Genomic DNA, 17783 nt, shown 5'->3' on the forward strand with positions numbered 1-17783 from the left:
GTGTTATCCATATGCAAATGCAATGTGTGCATGTGTTTGTTTGAGTGGGGTTTTGGTATAGAGAAGAGAATTAATGGTCGCGTTCACACTTTATATTTTTTGGTTTGAGTATCAAATTGAATCTGAATGTAAACGCAGCTGGATCGAAAGATTGAATTCAAATGTAGTGACAGCCACTGTACGAAAAATATTATTAATTTACGACAGAATTACAAAGTTTTATTACATTACACGAGGATTCTATGTTGATGCTGATTTAAATCCAATTAATTCTTCATGAAAACTTAGTAAAGAAAGTTAGATTTTTCAGAAATAAAACAAAAATATCTTGTAATTTAAAGAAAATATAAATTAGGAAGAAGCAACAATAATAATGTGGTGTTTTTTTAAGATATACTTTTTTAAGATATTAAGGTTTTAAAAACTCGTCTTTTTTTACTTAATCGGTTAGTCAACTATTCAAGATTATGTGTGTTTAGTCTTTGCTCGAAATTCTAAGTATTTAAGGAAGACACAGATATTCAGACGGTTACGCAAGGCGGTGTTGTCGGGGCCTTACGCTAGCGTAAGATAAGAGGATGAATGAAGACAATGATTAAGGTGGGTGTATTTTATGAAACTTTTTGCATTTTAGAATCACTGTTTTAGAAACATGTCTAAGATATTTGTATGTGGGTTCGCACGCCAAATTAGATGGTACATTTTTTTGCAGTATAGTCTTAGTATAGTTTTTCAACTTTGCGGGAAAGATAACTCAAAAAGTTCTTAACCTATTTTATTAAAACAAGGTTATTTTTATTTAACTCTATGTGAAGTACGGATTTAACAACGAATACTCAACATTTATTTTCCTAAATTTTGGAATTTTTAAATATCCATAGAACAAATATGCTTTTAAAATTAAATAAAAAAGAGGCTGGAATGCGACCCACACTGATAACTTCCCATCACGTCTGTCAATTTGTCTTGCTTAAAAGTTTGTCTATATGTACTCGTATCAATTTTTGCCAAATTTGAGTACTATTTTTTGAAGATATTATTTTTTATGAAAGAACGGACTGTTGGATTTTTATATAAAAATTACTGAATATCGAACACAATATTTCCTGTGAAATAAAATAAGTTTGAAGCCAATATTTTTAATTTTTGAAAAGCTAGTTGAGCCGAAAGTAAATTTTTAACAACTATTGTTAAATTTTGTTTATGTTTTTAATTGTTTGTACAAAAACTGTCAATTAGATTTTTACCAAAATTTTACTGAATGTTGATAACAATATTGAAAGATAAAAGTAAACTTAAGCCAATATCTCAAAGTTTAAAAAAGATATTGAAGCCGAGAATCAATTGTTACAAAGTTTTGTTAAATTTTGTTTAGGTTTTAAATTTTTTGTACAAAAACTGTCAATTCGATTTTTATCAAAATTTTACTGAATGTGAATAACAATATTGAAAGATAAAAGTAAATTAAAGCCAATATTTCAAATTTTAAAAAGATATTGAAGCCGAGAATCAATTGTTACAAAGTTTTGTAAATTTTTTTTTTAGATTTTAAATTTTTTGTACAAAAACTGTCAATTCGATTTTTTTCAAAATTTTACTGAATTAACAACAACAATATTTTTAGAAAAATAAAAGTAGTTTAAAGCCAATATATCAGCGTTTTAAATAGATATTTGAGTAAAAAATAAATTTTTACCAACTTTTATACATTTTTTTTAAGTTTTTATTTTTTGTAAAAAAACTGTCAATTCGATTTTGATCAAAATTTATCCTAATGTTGAAAAAAAAAATGTTTTATAAGTAAAAATTAGTAAGAAGCTATTATCTCAAATTTTTGAAAAGTTATTTGAGTCAAAAATCATTTTTTACCAACTTTTGTTAATTTTTTTTAAGAAAAAACTGTCAATTCGATTTTTTTCAAAATTTTACTGAATGTTGAGAACAATATTTTTTGAAAGATAAAAGTAAATTAAAGCTATTATCTAAAGTTTTGAAAAGATATTTAAGTCAAAAATCAATTTTTACCAACTTTTATTCATTTTTTTTTTAGGTTTTCATTTTTTGTAAAAAAAACTGTCAATTCGATTTGTCTCAAAATTTTATCAGATTTGGAGATGAAATCGTATTAAAATTTTGGAGGTGACAAATTTTTTTTCAGTTTTTTTTGATACGTAAAAAAAAACCGTTTGATGGATTTTTTTGAAAAAAATATACTTCACTGATATCACGTTACAATATATTATATAAAATTTAATTCAAGTCTCTAGCGTTTTTGTTCGTAAGATATTTAGGGTTAACCAAAATTTTCACCTTTTTTCAAACTGCTATGGTAAAAAAACCACCCACGCAATTTTCTTGGGAGCCCTTTCTTCATCTTTCTGCCTTATAATCTGTATAACAAAATTTATTTGAAATCGATATCTCTTCTGGTTCTTGAGCAGTGCTGAGGCGCTGCCGCAAAACATGGACTACTCAACCAATAGAAGTTTTTTAGATGTTTAAAAAATTACTTTAAAAATATCTTAAAACTTGTATGTTTGAGCTGTTTATTTCTACGGAGTTATCCATTTTTCGGTTTCAAAAGTAAACGTAAATAAAACGTATAAAATATTTATTTTTTATAATATTTCTTTTTATTATAAAGTTTGAAAACACTACATCGCAAATTGTTGCAAGCATCGATTCTTTTGAAGTAATTTTCTACCACTTTTGACAAATATTGGGCAGTATCTCAGACCATCTCAGCAACTAGACGAATGTTCTTAATATAGTTGATACCTTACTCCACTTATTTGACAAGAGTATTTATCATGTCATTTTCCGGGGTAGTTCAAAACTAGCTCAGATTACTCCAATTTAAAAAAAAGTGGATAAAAAAAGTATTTCTAATTATAGACCTATTTGTATTTTACCGGTTTTTTCTAGAATGTTTGAAAAAGTTGTGAAATCAAGAGTGGTGAGCTTTTTAGAGAATATTTCGTTTTTCAATAATATGCAGTTTAACTTTAGAGCTGGAAAATCGATGTAAGATGCGCTAATTTATGTGCTCTATATATCGACATAAAAAAGGCTTTCAATGCAGTCGACCATGAGATATTATTAAGAAAGTTAGAGAAAGCTGGATTCCGAGGCTTTATGCTAAATTGATTTTGTTCATACCCTTAAAATAGAAAACAGATTGTTAGAAGAGGTGGCAACTTCAGTGAAGTAAACAAAATTTACATAGGAGTCCCGCAAGGTTCTGTCTTAGGTCCAATATTATTTCTTATTTATATTAATAGTATACTTGCTCTTAATTTAAAAGGTAAAGTAGTTGTCTTTGCTGATGATATAGCGTGTGTTTATTCTAGTACCACTTTGCTTGATTTGTTTTCAGACATTAATCATGACTTAAAGTTATAAGGACATTAATTTGGCATACATAAACTATTTATTAGTGAGAAAACAATTATGTTTCCAAATCACTTCCTGTAGATTTGAGTCCTCCGCTTCTTGTACAGCATAATTATGACGGCAAAAAGATCCCGCTACGTAGTATCTCTTTTTGTACCTCCGCAGATATAAACTAAAATAAAAAAGAGGAGAAAATAAAAAATTAAAAAAATTAGGCCATTTCTTGATATATGGCCTTATTTCACTTGGCTTTATTGCACGGCACCAAAGAATTATACAAAAAATACTGCACACATTTAGTTAAAGTTATTGATGTTCGATATCTTGGGAATAATGAATAAATAATGGTATTGACTTCAAAACGAAATAATCCTGTCCTAAATTTTGTTTTCAACAAAAGTTACGAGTAGTGGTGTTAAGGAGAGGAGAGGAGAGGCTGGAGAGAATACTGTCAATTAATCGAAGACATAAAGGACTCCGAGAGGCTCAGCAAAGTTTTATCGAAGGAACATTGTAATCCTTCATTTCTAAAAAAAACTGATGGAACCTGGACAATCTCTCCAGCTGAATCTCTTGAGCTACTGATGAAGACGCACTTTCCGGGTTGCGAGAATAATAACCCCGAATCGCTTGAAACCACAGAGCTAAACGTAGCTCATGTGGAGCAAGTCAATTCCGTTATAACAAGAGAAAATATTTTTTGGGCCATCACTACTTTTTCTCCATATAAATCCTCAGGCATGGATGGCATACTGCCAGTTATGCTTCAAAAGTTGCATGATGTGGCAGCTCCATGGCTGGAACAAATTTTTCAAAGGATGTCTCCTTCTCAAACATGTGCCCATATCGTGGACACAGGTCAAAGTAGTTTTTATCCCGAAAGTGGGTAGGCGAGGTCACGAATCCGCGAAGGATTTCAGACCAATAAGCTTAAAATCTTTTGTGCTTAAAACCTTGGAGCGCATTCTTGATTACCATATTAGAGAAATCCTAGTTGGACGACCTCTCGAAAGCTCTCAGCATGCTTATCTTAAGGGAAATCTACGGAGACTGCCCTCCATGAGGTAGTGCGTGCTGTAGAACAAACAATCCATTATAAAGAATTTACTCTTGCCACCTTCCTAGACATAGAAGGTGCTTTAAACAACGACCTTACAGAATCCATAGAAGAATCGCTCGTTAAGTTCGGTGTAGAAGACTTCATTCGAGAATGGATTATTTCCGTGCTCAGTGGTAGGATGTCCTTTCGCCTCTTGGTGGTGTCCTTTCGCCTCTTCTATGGCTTCTGGTCATGGATACAATTCTCGTTAAATTAGAGACATGTGGAGTGAAGGCGGTAGCCTACGTGGATGATTTGGTGCTATTGGTGTCAGGAAAGTACACCTCTGTGATTAGGAAAATCACGGAGTCAGCTTTGAAGAAAGTTAGCAACTGGGCCACGAATTGTGGACTAGGAGTTAACCAAAGTAAAACTGAACTGTTGCTCTTTACCACCAAAACTAAAGAACCGCCCTTCACGCTACCTCGACCCAACGGTCAAATCCTATCATTGTCTTCCAGTGCAAAATATTTGGGAGTTATACTCGACCCTAAACTAAACTGGAAACTAAATATGGAAGTACGGGTTAAGAAGGCCTGTGTTGCCTTATACGCCTGCAGCAAAACTTTCGGCAAAAAGTGGGGACTTCAGTCGAAGATGGTTCGATTGTGTGTGGCCTGCTCTTATTTTGGATCTTCTACCAATCGACCTTTTTATTAAATACATAGTTTCCTGCAGCGCTATAAGGGCGAAGGAATTAAAAAGCTGGTTGTCAAAACCTTATGGTCACAGCAACACTACGAAATTGATTCCCTCAGATATTATCTCGGTAGACACTGACTACTGCACTCCTACTTTGAACCTTAGTAAGGGTTTAAAGGTTATTTTCATATCGAGAAAACATTGGGAGGATGACATCGTGTCGATAGGTTTCGACACAACCATCTTTACTGACGGCTCAAAGATGGAGTGCGGAGTTGGTTCTGGGATCTTTTCTGAGTCCCTAAATGTAGCCAAATCCTTTAGGCTTCCTGACTTTGCTAGCGTTTTTCAGGCTGAACTGCTGGAAATAAGAGAGGCATGTTACATACTTAAACAAAACCCAAACCAAAACCGAAATGCGGCTATCTTTACAGACAGACAGGCAGCTGTCAAAGCCATTATCCTCATCTAAATTGGTCCAGCAATGTCGCGATGAGCTTGCGAGCCTGAATATTAACCTCGGTGTCACCCTGATCTGGGTTCCGGGCCATAGTGGTATCGTGGGAAATGAACGGGCTGACCTAGCCAGGCAAGGATCAGCTCTTCATAGCTCACTTGCGGAAATTGTTAACATTCCTCTTGGTGCTATGAAGGGTAAAATCTTTTCTATCTACCAAACTGAATCAAACCGAAGGTGGAGCAATTTACCCAACTGCATTATATCTAGAAAGATATGGCCCACCTATAACGAAACCCGTACAAACGATCTTCTATGCAGGCCAAGGCAAGACATAGCCAGGATTGTTGCGGTTTGTACCGGACATTGGCCTAAATTAGTTCATGCAGAGAAGTTGGGTATCTCTTACAACATCTTTTTCCGTAGCTGTAGTGACCAAAGAGAAAGTGAAACTATAATCCATTTCCTCTACAAATGTCCTGCTTTGGCAAACACTAGAATGAAATACTTTGGAAAAGCATTCTTTCAAGAACTTGATGAGCTATTTGAGACAATGATTAGAGACCTAATCTTTTTTCTCAATGCGACAAAATGGCTCTAACATAATCGCTATGAAGCTTCTCTATCAATCTATCCCTTTCAATCAAAGATCAAACGAGTTTTTGGTATCAAAACGGCACACTACAGCGCTAATTGAATCTCAGGCTAGGTTGCCTTGAGATCGCCATTTCTACCTACCTAGTGGTGTTAAAGAAATCTAACCTGTTTTTAAATAAAAAATGATACTGACATTGGTCAAAATTGTTTTTCGACTAAAAATCTCGATAACAACAGCAGATTTTGAAATTCAACTTATGTCATCATATTAAAATAACTATTTTTTACAAAACACGAAAATCTACAAGATCAACAAAAAACTGATAAATAATTTTCGACTAAAGTCTTATGAGAACAAAGAATGGACAATGGACATTGACTTCAAATTTTTAAATCTTACACAAAAATGTTTTTATTTATATTTTGATAAATTTTTAGACAAATCACCATTTTTAATGTTGAAAATTTGAAGGCGAACAGACTAGCTCAATGCAAATCGAAAAAAATCACCCCTGAGTTCCTGAAATACATGGAATCTCTTTTTTCAGTACACAAAAATTCAGTAGAAGTGTTTTAAAATCAAGGATGACTTAAAAATAATTTTAAAAATCGTATTATCCTGAAGTTTTAACTTTTATTTTTGATCATCCAAAACTAATTTAAAAGCAGCAAAAGTATAAATTGGATTAAAAACTCAAATAAAATATTGAAAAAATATTTATGTACATTAAAAAGGATTTTCAACAAAAACAAAGAACTATTTATCTTTCGAAATTCTCCACTTTTTCGGCTCAGTCAGTGTGCTAAGCAATAATGCCTTAAAAGCTCTCATTAAACAAACAAAAAATTAATGGTTTTATTCGAAACAAAATCGCGGGTCCTTTTTTAAATCTATAGTTTTAAAACTTAAATCACAAAATAGTTTGAAAAAATATTGATGTAGGTATATAAAATAAACATATTTTCAAAAAAAAAACAAAAAATATTTGTGTCTATTTCCGTTTTCATGGAATCATTGAATTTATGGTTAGTTTCATAGATTTCATTTTTAACAATATTTTGTTTTGTTTTTAATTTCAGGTCACACAAATTGTCCATCAGGTTTTGATGAATCCGAAGAGGAATGCGGAACAGCACGTAAGCTGCTGGAATTACCCGGCGGTGTATTTGCAGCCTTGGGTTGCATAGCGGCGGCTATAACTGCCTGTTTAATATTCTGCATATTTGGTTTAGTGAGAAAACGTAAAAAATCTGTCGTTCAAAAAACGATACTCAATGGAACACTGAAAAAGGACATCAAAAAGGATTCGCTATTTATCGATCCGGCCTCCTGACACGGGCTTCAGCCGGTCGAGTATATTCACGTCGACCGGGAGACAACTGTGTGATATGTTGTATAAATATGTGTGTAACATAACAAACAAAAATTACATCAATTATTACATTTAAATACGTATATAAAATTCATATATTATATTCATATACATTAATTTTTTTAATTATTATTTAATTTTATTATTTATTATTTTATTTTTCGATGATGATGTTGGTGATGAGTCGACGATGAATCGCCATGAAAATTGTGAAATCAAAGGACAAAAACTGAAAAAGAATGGTTATGTTTTTGTTTTATAATTTAAACGACACACAATCACTGCCTTAAATTATATAAAATATTTTCTTTTAATTATTAACATTTTTAAAATAATAATTTCAAGTAAAAATAGATTTAATTTTACATAAACATACAATTTTCAATTAATACTTCCATAAATCTATTATTTTTTATCTATTTGTTTATTTATTTATTTATTTACTTTTTGTTAACATAGTTATTAAGGTAGATAAGAACATTGAATGATAGAGAGACAGAGAAAAAGAATTCAGAGATGAAAAAACTATTGTAAATTAGGTACCTTCGAATTAAATATATATAAAAATAAAAACAATTAAATTAAATGAAAAAAAAAAATTAGTAGGTATACAAAAATGATAATTCTATACAAGTGTATATAAATAAAAAAAAAAAAACAAAAATTAAGTTATAAACTAAGCGCATGTAATTGATAGTACAGTTCTATGAAATCTCGAGAGTGTTGTGATGAAATTTCACATAAAGTTGTTATATTAAAAAAAACACATACTTACATTTAGGATAAAAGGTTTTTTTGCTACCTATTAAAATGTATTTAAGTTTTTAGATAAGAATACTTTTGATTTTATGCAATGGTCTCCAGCCGTAGAAAAATAAAAGATCTGGTTTTATTTTTTTGTGGACAAATTTTGTTTTGCAAAGTTTTTTTTTATTCAACTATATTGTTTTAATAGGTTTTTTAAGAAAACCATAATTTAGTCCCTAGGAAATGAACACTTAATTTCACAAATTTGGACTTCAATGTGAAATGGTATGTTACAATTTTTGCTAGACAAGCTTACAAATGGGTAGCTGATAGTCGCTATAGTTCTGACAAAACCACTGCATAAGCTTTTCCATTTGTCCTATTCTACAGGTCTCTTTCCAAGTGGCTGGAAAACAGCATTTATCGACCTTGTCCTTAAAAAAACGATAATCTTTTTCACCCTCTTACTATCGTCGAATTGAACTTACGTCCGTTCTTTCCAAGGTCATGGGAAGGCTGAAGCTTCTTAATGACTGGAAGTATGGTTTTAGTAGCAATAGTTCCACTGGTGAACTTATAATTTATATCATCGAATAGTGGAACAAATCTTTACATCGTTTCAAAGGAAGTAAGATTATTGCACTTGATATTTCAAAGGCATTTGATAGAGTTTGGCATCAAGCTTTCTTATGGAAAATTCGTGAATTTGGTATTGATAAATATCTTCTTCGACGGGTAGAAATCTGATTTTTACAAAATAAACGCTGGTGTGCCCCAGGGCTCCGTTCTGTCTCCGACACTCTTCCATATATATTTTTTTTCTAAAATTTCTAACCTACTAAATTGTTTCGCTGTTTTAAGATTCTCATCCTTGTTCTTTGGATGTGGACTACCAATGGTAGCCTATGATAAGCTCATTAAAAACTGATCTTAACCATCATTGTCTAATGGGGAATCAAAAACTGTATAGAATTTAATGCTTCAAAAATTCATTACTGTCTACTGTCGCAAAAGTGTGTGACCCCTAATGCAACTTACATGGATAGTACTTGCATTGAAGAGACTGAAAAGCTTTCAGTTCTAGGTATGTGCATAACAAACCATCTCTTGAAGTGGCTAAAGTTGTTTACCAATTCTGATCTGGCTATTATTTGTAAAGCTTATATTCGTCCAAAACTTGAGTTCAATTTCTATGTAGATCTGGACAGGTACTCCAATATCCCACTTAAGAGTCTTGGACAGAATTCAACCTTAAAACCTTAAAAATGACCGTTGTATAACTGAAACTTTGTATCTCTTGAGCACCGTCGCAATGTTTAACTAATTATTTTATCGCTATTTTCACAATCAATGCTCTAGTGAAATAGACAGTTGCATTCCTCATCCAAACAATTCAACCGTAATACCCGTACTTCTAGGAATGCCCATCAATTTACCCTTGAGCCCAATTTTGGACGAACTGTAAAGTACAGAAATTCTTTCGTTAGCCGCACTACACGAATGTGGAATGTTTTACCACACTCATATTTCAACCTCATTATACAATGCATACATTCAAAACCAATGTGCATACGTATCTCCTTTGATATACCATCCTTCCAAAAACAGAAGCGCAAAGATTTGCAATAAAATGTTTAATTTTGATACTTATATAATATTCTGCTTAAAAATAGGAAGGTATGATATTGTCGGCCACAGTAACCTATAACAGCACCGTAACCTTTGAAGAAATGTTCTTTTACCAATCGCAGCTATATCTCTTCAATAACTTCATGGATTTAGTTTTTTAGGATCGTGCATTGATCCTCAGCTTGACATTCTTTGACGCAGCTATATCTCTTCAATAACTTCATGGATTTAGTTTTTTAGGATCGTGCATTGATCTTCAGCTTGACATTCTTTGACGTTAGCCAAAAAGGATTTAGCATGGTCACAAAGACTTAACTTAACTTAAGATGAAATATCAAATCGAATATGTATTTTTTTTTTGAGTTTTTGCCTAAAGACTAAATTCATACGATAATTAGCAGCTTTGCTTGACTTTAGAAGTTAGAAAACAAAATCCGTTAAAAAAATCACTAAATCAAAAACAAAACTAAAAACTGAGACTTTTTTAACTTACACCAAGGAATTTTAAATTGTGATCAACTTTTCGAGAAACAATCCAGTCAGGAAACTTTTCTTTCAATTTTTAAAGAGACAGCCAACTATTCATAATGAAACCTTTTATTGGATAACTCTACTTTACCCAAAAATAAAATAAATATCATCCATGCTTTTGCAGTCGGTTTTCCTCAAACATGTTTTTTTGATTGCTTGCATTTATCTAAAGGTAAATGCAACTTGAAATGTTGCAATTTAAAATCAATTGAATTCAAAAAGATTGCAATCATTTTGCCTACCTCAATCATTTGACTACAATCAATTGATTGCAATCATTTCATACTCCTTATGCATTCATTTGAACTAAAAGTACATTATAAGCTTTAAAGTTGAGATGGAATATTATTTATATCGACTCATTTTGTATCTCACATAAGCTGATGCAAGTATTTTTGGTATTTTTTTTTTAATTTTGATTTCAAAACTTCTAAATCTATGAGTATTCTTACAAAACTACGGCTGTGACCATAATGAAATTCCAAAACAAACGAAATTAATCGCACAATGTAAATAAATACATACAATTTATTTCGACAACCAAACTAATAATAAATTAATTATACTTTAGGTGAAATTAAATAAATCACTTGTTATACAAATTCATCAAATTAAAACAAAAAATGTAGTTTTGGAACTAAACAAAAAAAGAAAGAGACTAATAGTTAAACAAAAAACAAAGAAATTAAAAAACAAATTAATTATTTTTTTTTGAAAACAAATTAATTTTTTAAAACAAAACAAAAAAACATTTAACAAAATTAAACACAACCCCTTAGCTTAAGTAAAAAGGATAAAAAAAACTATTTAATTTAATTAATACTCGTAGGGAACTAAAACAAATTAAAAGTAAAAAACAAAAAGAAAGAAACAGAAAACTTTAAAAAAAAAGTAAGATAATTATAAATGAAACAATTCCTACTACTAGGTGATGAATTTTGTGTAAATTCGTTTAAAATAAATGAAAAAAGCTAAAGATGACAAAGAAAATGGAAAAAAAGAATGAAACAAAATTATACATAAATTTATATGTAAAATTAGGAAAACCAAAAAAAAAAAACAAAAAGAAAATATTGAATTACTACAATTTAGATGACTTTATTGGCGTAAGGGTGAAATTATGAAGTGATCACTGTTATGAGAATCATACACAGTCTAACTCACACACGTAAGTAAATATATATATACATAGGTAAAGAAAAAAAAAACAAAATACCAAAACAAAAACACATTTAATAGATAAGGATTGTAAATTTAATCGGTTTTAGAAACGCACTTTATACAATTATTATATACATACATTAAAGATACTTATAATATAAGTGAGAAACAGGTGATGTTGGTTAATTTCTTTTTTTTTGTAATTCTATATTAATTTACCTACATGAAAACTTAACATTTTTAATTCGTTTTCTAAAAAAATATTGCATTTATTTTCGGTAAGGTGAGGTAATTGGAATTTAAAACTGAGTCATATTTAGTTGTTTTTATCAATAAGCTTCAAATTTGAAAACCACAAGTATGTGATAAAAGTTTGACAATTTTGTAGAATTGGTATAAACTATGTTTTCAAGGTTTCAAGACACCTCTTAAAAAATTATTATTAAAATGAATTGCTTAGAATTCCCAGTCAGCTATTGTCAAGAAATCTTTGACCGATAATTTTGTACTAAACATTAAGTTGTATCAAGACGAGAAATAAAAACTAAGGTAGAAATCCTTAAATTCAATGGACGAAGTTGGCAAAAGATGACAGGTTGTTATAATCTGGATACCAAACATTTGAAGTGTTTAATTTCTGAGGAGCTACATCATATATCTTCGACAATAAAGTCTTACATAATTACTTAAGTTAGGTCCAAGCTGAAGAGGTGTTCCTTAACGCTGAAAAAACCACTGAGTAAACTTTTATATCTGTCCTACTCCTCAGGTCTCGTTCCGAGACGATGGAAAACCACATTTGTCCAGCCTATTCCCAAAAAAAATGAATCTTCCTCACCCTATAATTACCACCCGATTGTACCTACGTTACTTCTTTCTAAGGTCATTTAAACGCTCATTAATAATCAGCTCAAGAAATATCGCGAAGATCGAAAGCTTCTTAATGACCAATAGGTCTACTGGTTGATCTCACCGAACAGTGAAACAAATCTTTATACTTCGCTTTGGAGAAAGCAAGATTATTGCACTTGATGTTTCAAAGGCATTTGATAGGGTTTGGCATCAGGCTCTCTTATCGAAAATGCGTGCTTTCGGTTTTCATGAATCCTTCCTTCTTTTGATTGGTAATTACCTTTCCAATCGTTCGATACAAGAAGTATTGGATGGATTCAAGTCTGAAAATCACAAAATAAATTATGGTGTGCCCCAAGGCTCTGTTCTATCTCCAACACTCTTTCTCATTTTTATTAATGAGCTCCTGTCTGCAACTTCTAATCCAATAAATTGTTTCGCTGACGATAGTACTCGTAGCTTTTCGTATTCGTTTTCAGATTCACATCCCCCTTCTTCGGATATGGAACTGCAACCACAAAATATGATAAGCTCATTTAAATCCGACCTGTTCAATGGGGAATAAAAAACCGCGTGGAATTTAATACTTCGAAAACCCAATGCAGTCTTGTATCGTTGAAGTGAGATATACCCCTGTACCCATTATCCATAAATGGCACTTGCATCAAGGAGACTGAACATCTCGATATTCTCGGTATGTGTATCACCAACCGCCTCTTGCGTAACGATTACATACGTGATGTCGCCAAAAATGCCGCAAGATGTTTTGGTTTTCTATGACAATGCAAGAAGTTTTTCTCCCCCTCTGATCTAACTGTTATCGACAAGCTTTTAAATACTTCCAAAGCTTGAATATAACTCCATATCTAGGCTGGTGCTCCTGCAACTTATTTAAGCCTCTTGAACAGTGTTGAACGTAAAGCATTCAGATTGATTGGTGACTTTACCATCAAAAGATCATGTACGTCGCTCTTTTACCATTATTTTAACGGTTTATGCTCTAGATAAATAGCCAGTTGCATTCCTCCCCATAAACAGTTCAACCTAATACTCACGCTTCTGGGAATGCTGATCAATATACCCTCGAGCCCAACTTCGGTGGTACTGTCAAGTACAGAGATTCGTTCTTTAGCCGTACTACCCGAATGCGGAATGCCTTGCCACACTCTGTCTTTCTCAGCCATTGCAATATTCAGGAATTAAAAAAAATGTACACTGAAACCTTCTTTCAACCCCTCTCTCCCTTTCCTAGTGCTCACACTGTGTCTTTACATAATAAGAGTAGTATTATCCCCTTGAGTGTTCCTTCGCTCTTCATGACACAGGCAATTAATCCTTTTGAGCAAATCAATGCCGCTGTACAGCCCATACCGTTCGTCGTTGTGTCTTCGTCTCCACTCTCTCCATCCATGCAGATGGGACCAAAAATCAACCGGATAATTTATCTCTCGAAATATTCCGAGACAATTTTATCTTTCTTTGACAAGGTTCAAGCCTTAACGCCATAAATGAGAACCGGGATCATGAGCGTCTTATAGATGACTTTAAGAAGCTTGAGAGAGTACTTTACTCAATGACTTCTAAAGAAGTATCGATTTACAAGAGTAATTCTCCATTTGATTTCAGCGCTGGTTTTAAAGCGATACCCAGGTAAACAAAGCCGTTAAGTACCTCAGAGATATAGCTGCCCTTGGTGACGTTTTGTCCAAGACGTCATCGTTCAATGTCTTTTTTTTATGACAACATATAGTTAGCCTTGCCGTCAATAACCACATTTTCCGCTTTCACAGCAATTATCAAAAACGACCCAATGATATCACACTTTGATTTTAAAATTATGTCAATATCATCTGCGTATCAGAATAATTGGACCGACCTTTGGAACCTTTGGACCTTTTGCACAATTCTTTCCATAACGATGTTGAAGAAGTTGCACGACTTGTCTAGAACTTCTGTTGACATCAAAAGCATTATTAAGATCTTGTCCGACCTTGTTAGAGCAGCGTTCGTTCTCCATCGTCATTCTGTACAAACGAACAAGTTCGACAGGAATGCCAAAACAAGACATTATTCTCCAAACTTCTTGTTGTCATATGCGGCCTTGAGATCGATAAATACGTGAAGTTACTGGGTTTCTTCCATGATCTGCCGCTATCTGAATATTTGGTTAACGGTGGACTTTCTTGATCTCAAACCACACTGATAAAGACATATCGGGCTGTTGAAAAACGGCTTCAGACATTCATATGATATGGAAGAAATGATGTTAAATTGACCTTTGCCTTTGTAGTTGGTGCAGTTCTAAATCTTCTTTCTTGAGGATTGGTTAAGCTATGCTGAAATTCCACTCATAAGTCATTCTTTCTCCGACTATATTTTAGAGATGAGTTGTTGCATCAGCTGCTGCTTTGAATATTCGGTAGTGCCATTAGCTCCAGCTACTTTGTTGGACTTCAAACGAGATACATATAGCCATATATTCACTTCGTCAAGGTCGGACTGTCGTACGTTGTTCTGAGTCGACTAGGTTAAATATTTAAACAATTATGTTACCAAAAATTCGTTATCCAAGCATAACAACATTATTCAATTGAAATGGGCTTCACATGTTTGACTTAAGTGGCTTAATTTAATTTAATTTCTGAGGTTCTTAAAGCTGGAAAAACCATATTCAAATTTTGAAATTCTAATGATGCAGAAATTTAGTGCTAATTTATTCCTCTAATCATGACTTGTTTCAAAAATCCCTTTCCCCTCAAACTTGACGGCTGTCTTTACTATTTTCGTTACCGGTAACCTATGAATAATACAGCTAATTTTCAATAAACTTCTCATTTGAAAAAATCACATTTTTATTTTTGAAAACGTCAGTTTCCGTGAATTCCACCATTTTTTCGCAAGAATTATTAATTTATATTGAGTTATATAATTCAAATTGATAACATACAAAAGTTTAAAATAAAAATATTTTGCTCCATTATCAGCATTGATTTCCACAGAATTTGGGATTTAAAAAAAATTTCCATATGAATTTGGATTCTAAAAAGACTTGTTACATTAATTTTTTCTAGAGAAGTTTTTAACAATTTCAAATGAAAATATAATAATTAAAGTAAATAGTTAAGTACTTAACTTCATGAATTGATTGTTCATCTTCTCGGAATATGGAATTTTGTTAATTTAATGATTTTGAAAGTTAAATTCATATAAATGTTTTATATAAACAAAATACTTTTTCTTTGTTGAAGAATTTTAACAAATACATTTATTTTTCGGTCTTTTTGTTCTTTAGAATTCTATCGTGCTACCATATATACTACCATACAACGGGTGTTTTTTTTCGACGTGTGTTTTTTCATCTGACAATCTTTTTTTCTGAGTTTGACAGCTGTCATTTGATTTATGCTCAGTTTGGTTTGTCTTTATACAATACATTTTGAACGATTCGAAAACATTGTTTACGAGTAAGTCTATTCTAAAATGACAAATCAAACTAAGCATAAATCAAGTGACAGCTGTCAAACTAAGAAAAAAGGATTGTTCCTTTTTCACTCGGTTCACTTGAAGACGTATCAATTTTTTGAAGCAAACTTTTGGTGAGCGCATTATCTCATGTTGTGGAATTGTGGCGTGGCTTCCAAAATTGTGCGATTTAATACGTCTGGACCATATTTTGGGGGGTTGGATTCAAGCTAATGCAAAGACTTCAAGTTAATACAGAGAGTGAATGAAGTATCAATGACCAAATTACTGCAGTTTTTCTTAAGTCAAATAATTGGTGATTGCAAAATTTGAGGTTTCATACTTTAGTCGAAAACAATGAATGCATTCTTTAAGTTGAATTCAAAGAAAAAATTAATGCAATCTTTTGGAAATGATTGCATTCAAAAAAGACTGCATTCTTTAAGAAACCTGGCTAGTTTTAAAATATTATTTATTATTATTATATTCACATAAACACCAGATTCTCATAAAATCGATAACATTTTCCAAATTTAAGCAGACTACGAAACGTGCTTTTAGGAAAATATGAACTTTTTGTTTTTAAGTAAAACTCAATGCATTCAATTTGTAGCGTTTCTTTGAAGAATCATACAATTTTGTTTATGAAATATGGACTTGACTTGAAAAATAAAAACATCTATTTTGCCATTGGTAAACTTTCGTAGGAAACATTTTTTTAAAATCTGTTCATATTGTTGCCAATACCAGTAAGTCCTATGAATTCCGAAATTTCCTCGTCTATGAAAAGTATGAAATTTCAATTTGATGATGAAATTACAAATATCACTTAGAAAATACAAATTTTTTTAGAATTAAAAAGAATGAAAGTAGTTCAAGGACTCCTCAAAAAAAAAAACGAGCAGATACAAAAAAACTGAGTTTTCTTTTGAAATGTTTCCTTCTTATGTATCAATTTAAAGAACGAGGTTTTGAATCCAAAAATTCCTTACCATACCGAAATAAAGCGAATTAAAAAAATATTTATTTAAATAAATTAATTTTTCAAACTTTGTTTTTTATTGGAAAATTCTTTTGAGTATTATTTTAACACTAATGATATAACTTTTTTAAAAAGAAAATACAAAATAAAAACAAAGAAAATTGGTCAATGTCAAACATGCCAAATGGTGCCAAGTAAAAATGATAACGAAATGAATTTAATTTAAGACGATAAAAACAATCACACACTGCCCAGTTGATGGTCTAACACTCTGTTTGCGCATAATGGATTTTTAAAATAATTTAAGTTTTATTTAAGTTCTTCTCTAAATAATTATCTAAGTTTGTAATAAAATTCACTGCCAAAATCTGATCGATCGATGTTTTTTTAATTTATTGAAAAAAAAAGTGTGAATATGTTCATCCACCAATCAACATACAATTAAAATAATTATGTATTTAATTATTCTGACTTCAAAAAAGAACAAAATCAATAAGGCAACAATATTTTGCCACACTAACAACTTAAACCATCGACATGGCAAAAACCAAGAATTAATTTACAAAATATAACAACTAATTACAAACAAATTAAAAACAAAAAACTAGTCTATAATATTTATCTATATTATATGAACTTATTCCTTTTTGCTTGAATATTTTTACTTTTTATTTGTTCTTTATATTGAATAAAACTTTAACATTAAAAAAAAAACATAATTTGTTAAGTTAACTAGTTATTACTCTAAAACTATTTGTATTGTAAATAATATAATGTAGACTTTTTGTATTGATTTAAATGAGGGTATTTCAAAATAAAAAACAAAAGAAAACATAACAAAAAAATTTAATTAAATTT

At 31.4% G+C, this 17783-nt stretch overlaps 1 protein-coding gene across 1 annotated transcript in view; it reads left to right on the forward strand.

The window, feature by feature from the left end:
* LOC129947178 (uncharacterized) overlaps positions 1–8808 on the forward strand; it is a 337053-nt gene extending 328245 nt beyond the window's left edge. The window contains exon 15 of the mRNA XM_056057626.1: positions 7269–8808. Within this exon, the coding sequence (XP_055913601.1) occupies positions 7269–7522 (254 nt within the window). The 3' untranslated portion in view covers positions 7523–8808. The remainder of the gene's footprint in view (positions 1–7268) is intronic.
* The last annotated feature ends 8975 nt before the right edge of the window (positions 8809–17783 follow it).

The sequence above is a fragment of the Eupeodes corollae genome, chromosome 2 (assembly GCF_945859685.1).
Source record: "Eupeodes corollae chromosome 2, idEupCoro1.1, whole genome shotgun sequence".
Lineage (NCBI taxonomy): Eukaryota > Metazoa > Arthropoda > Insecta > Diptera > Syrphidae > Eupeodes > Eupeodes corollae.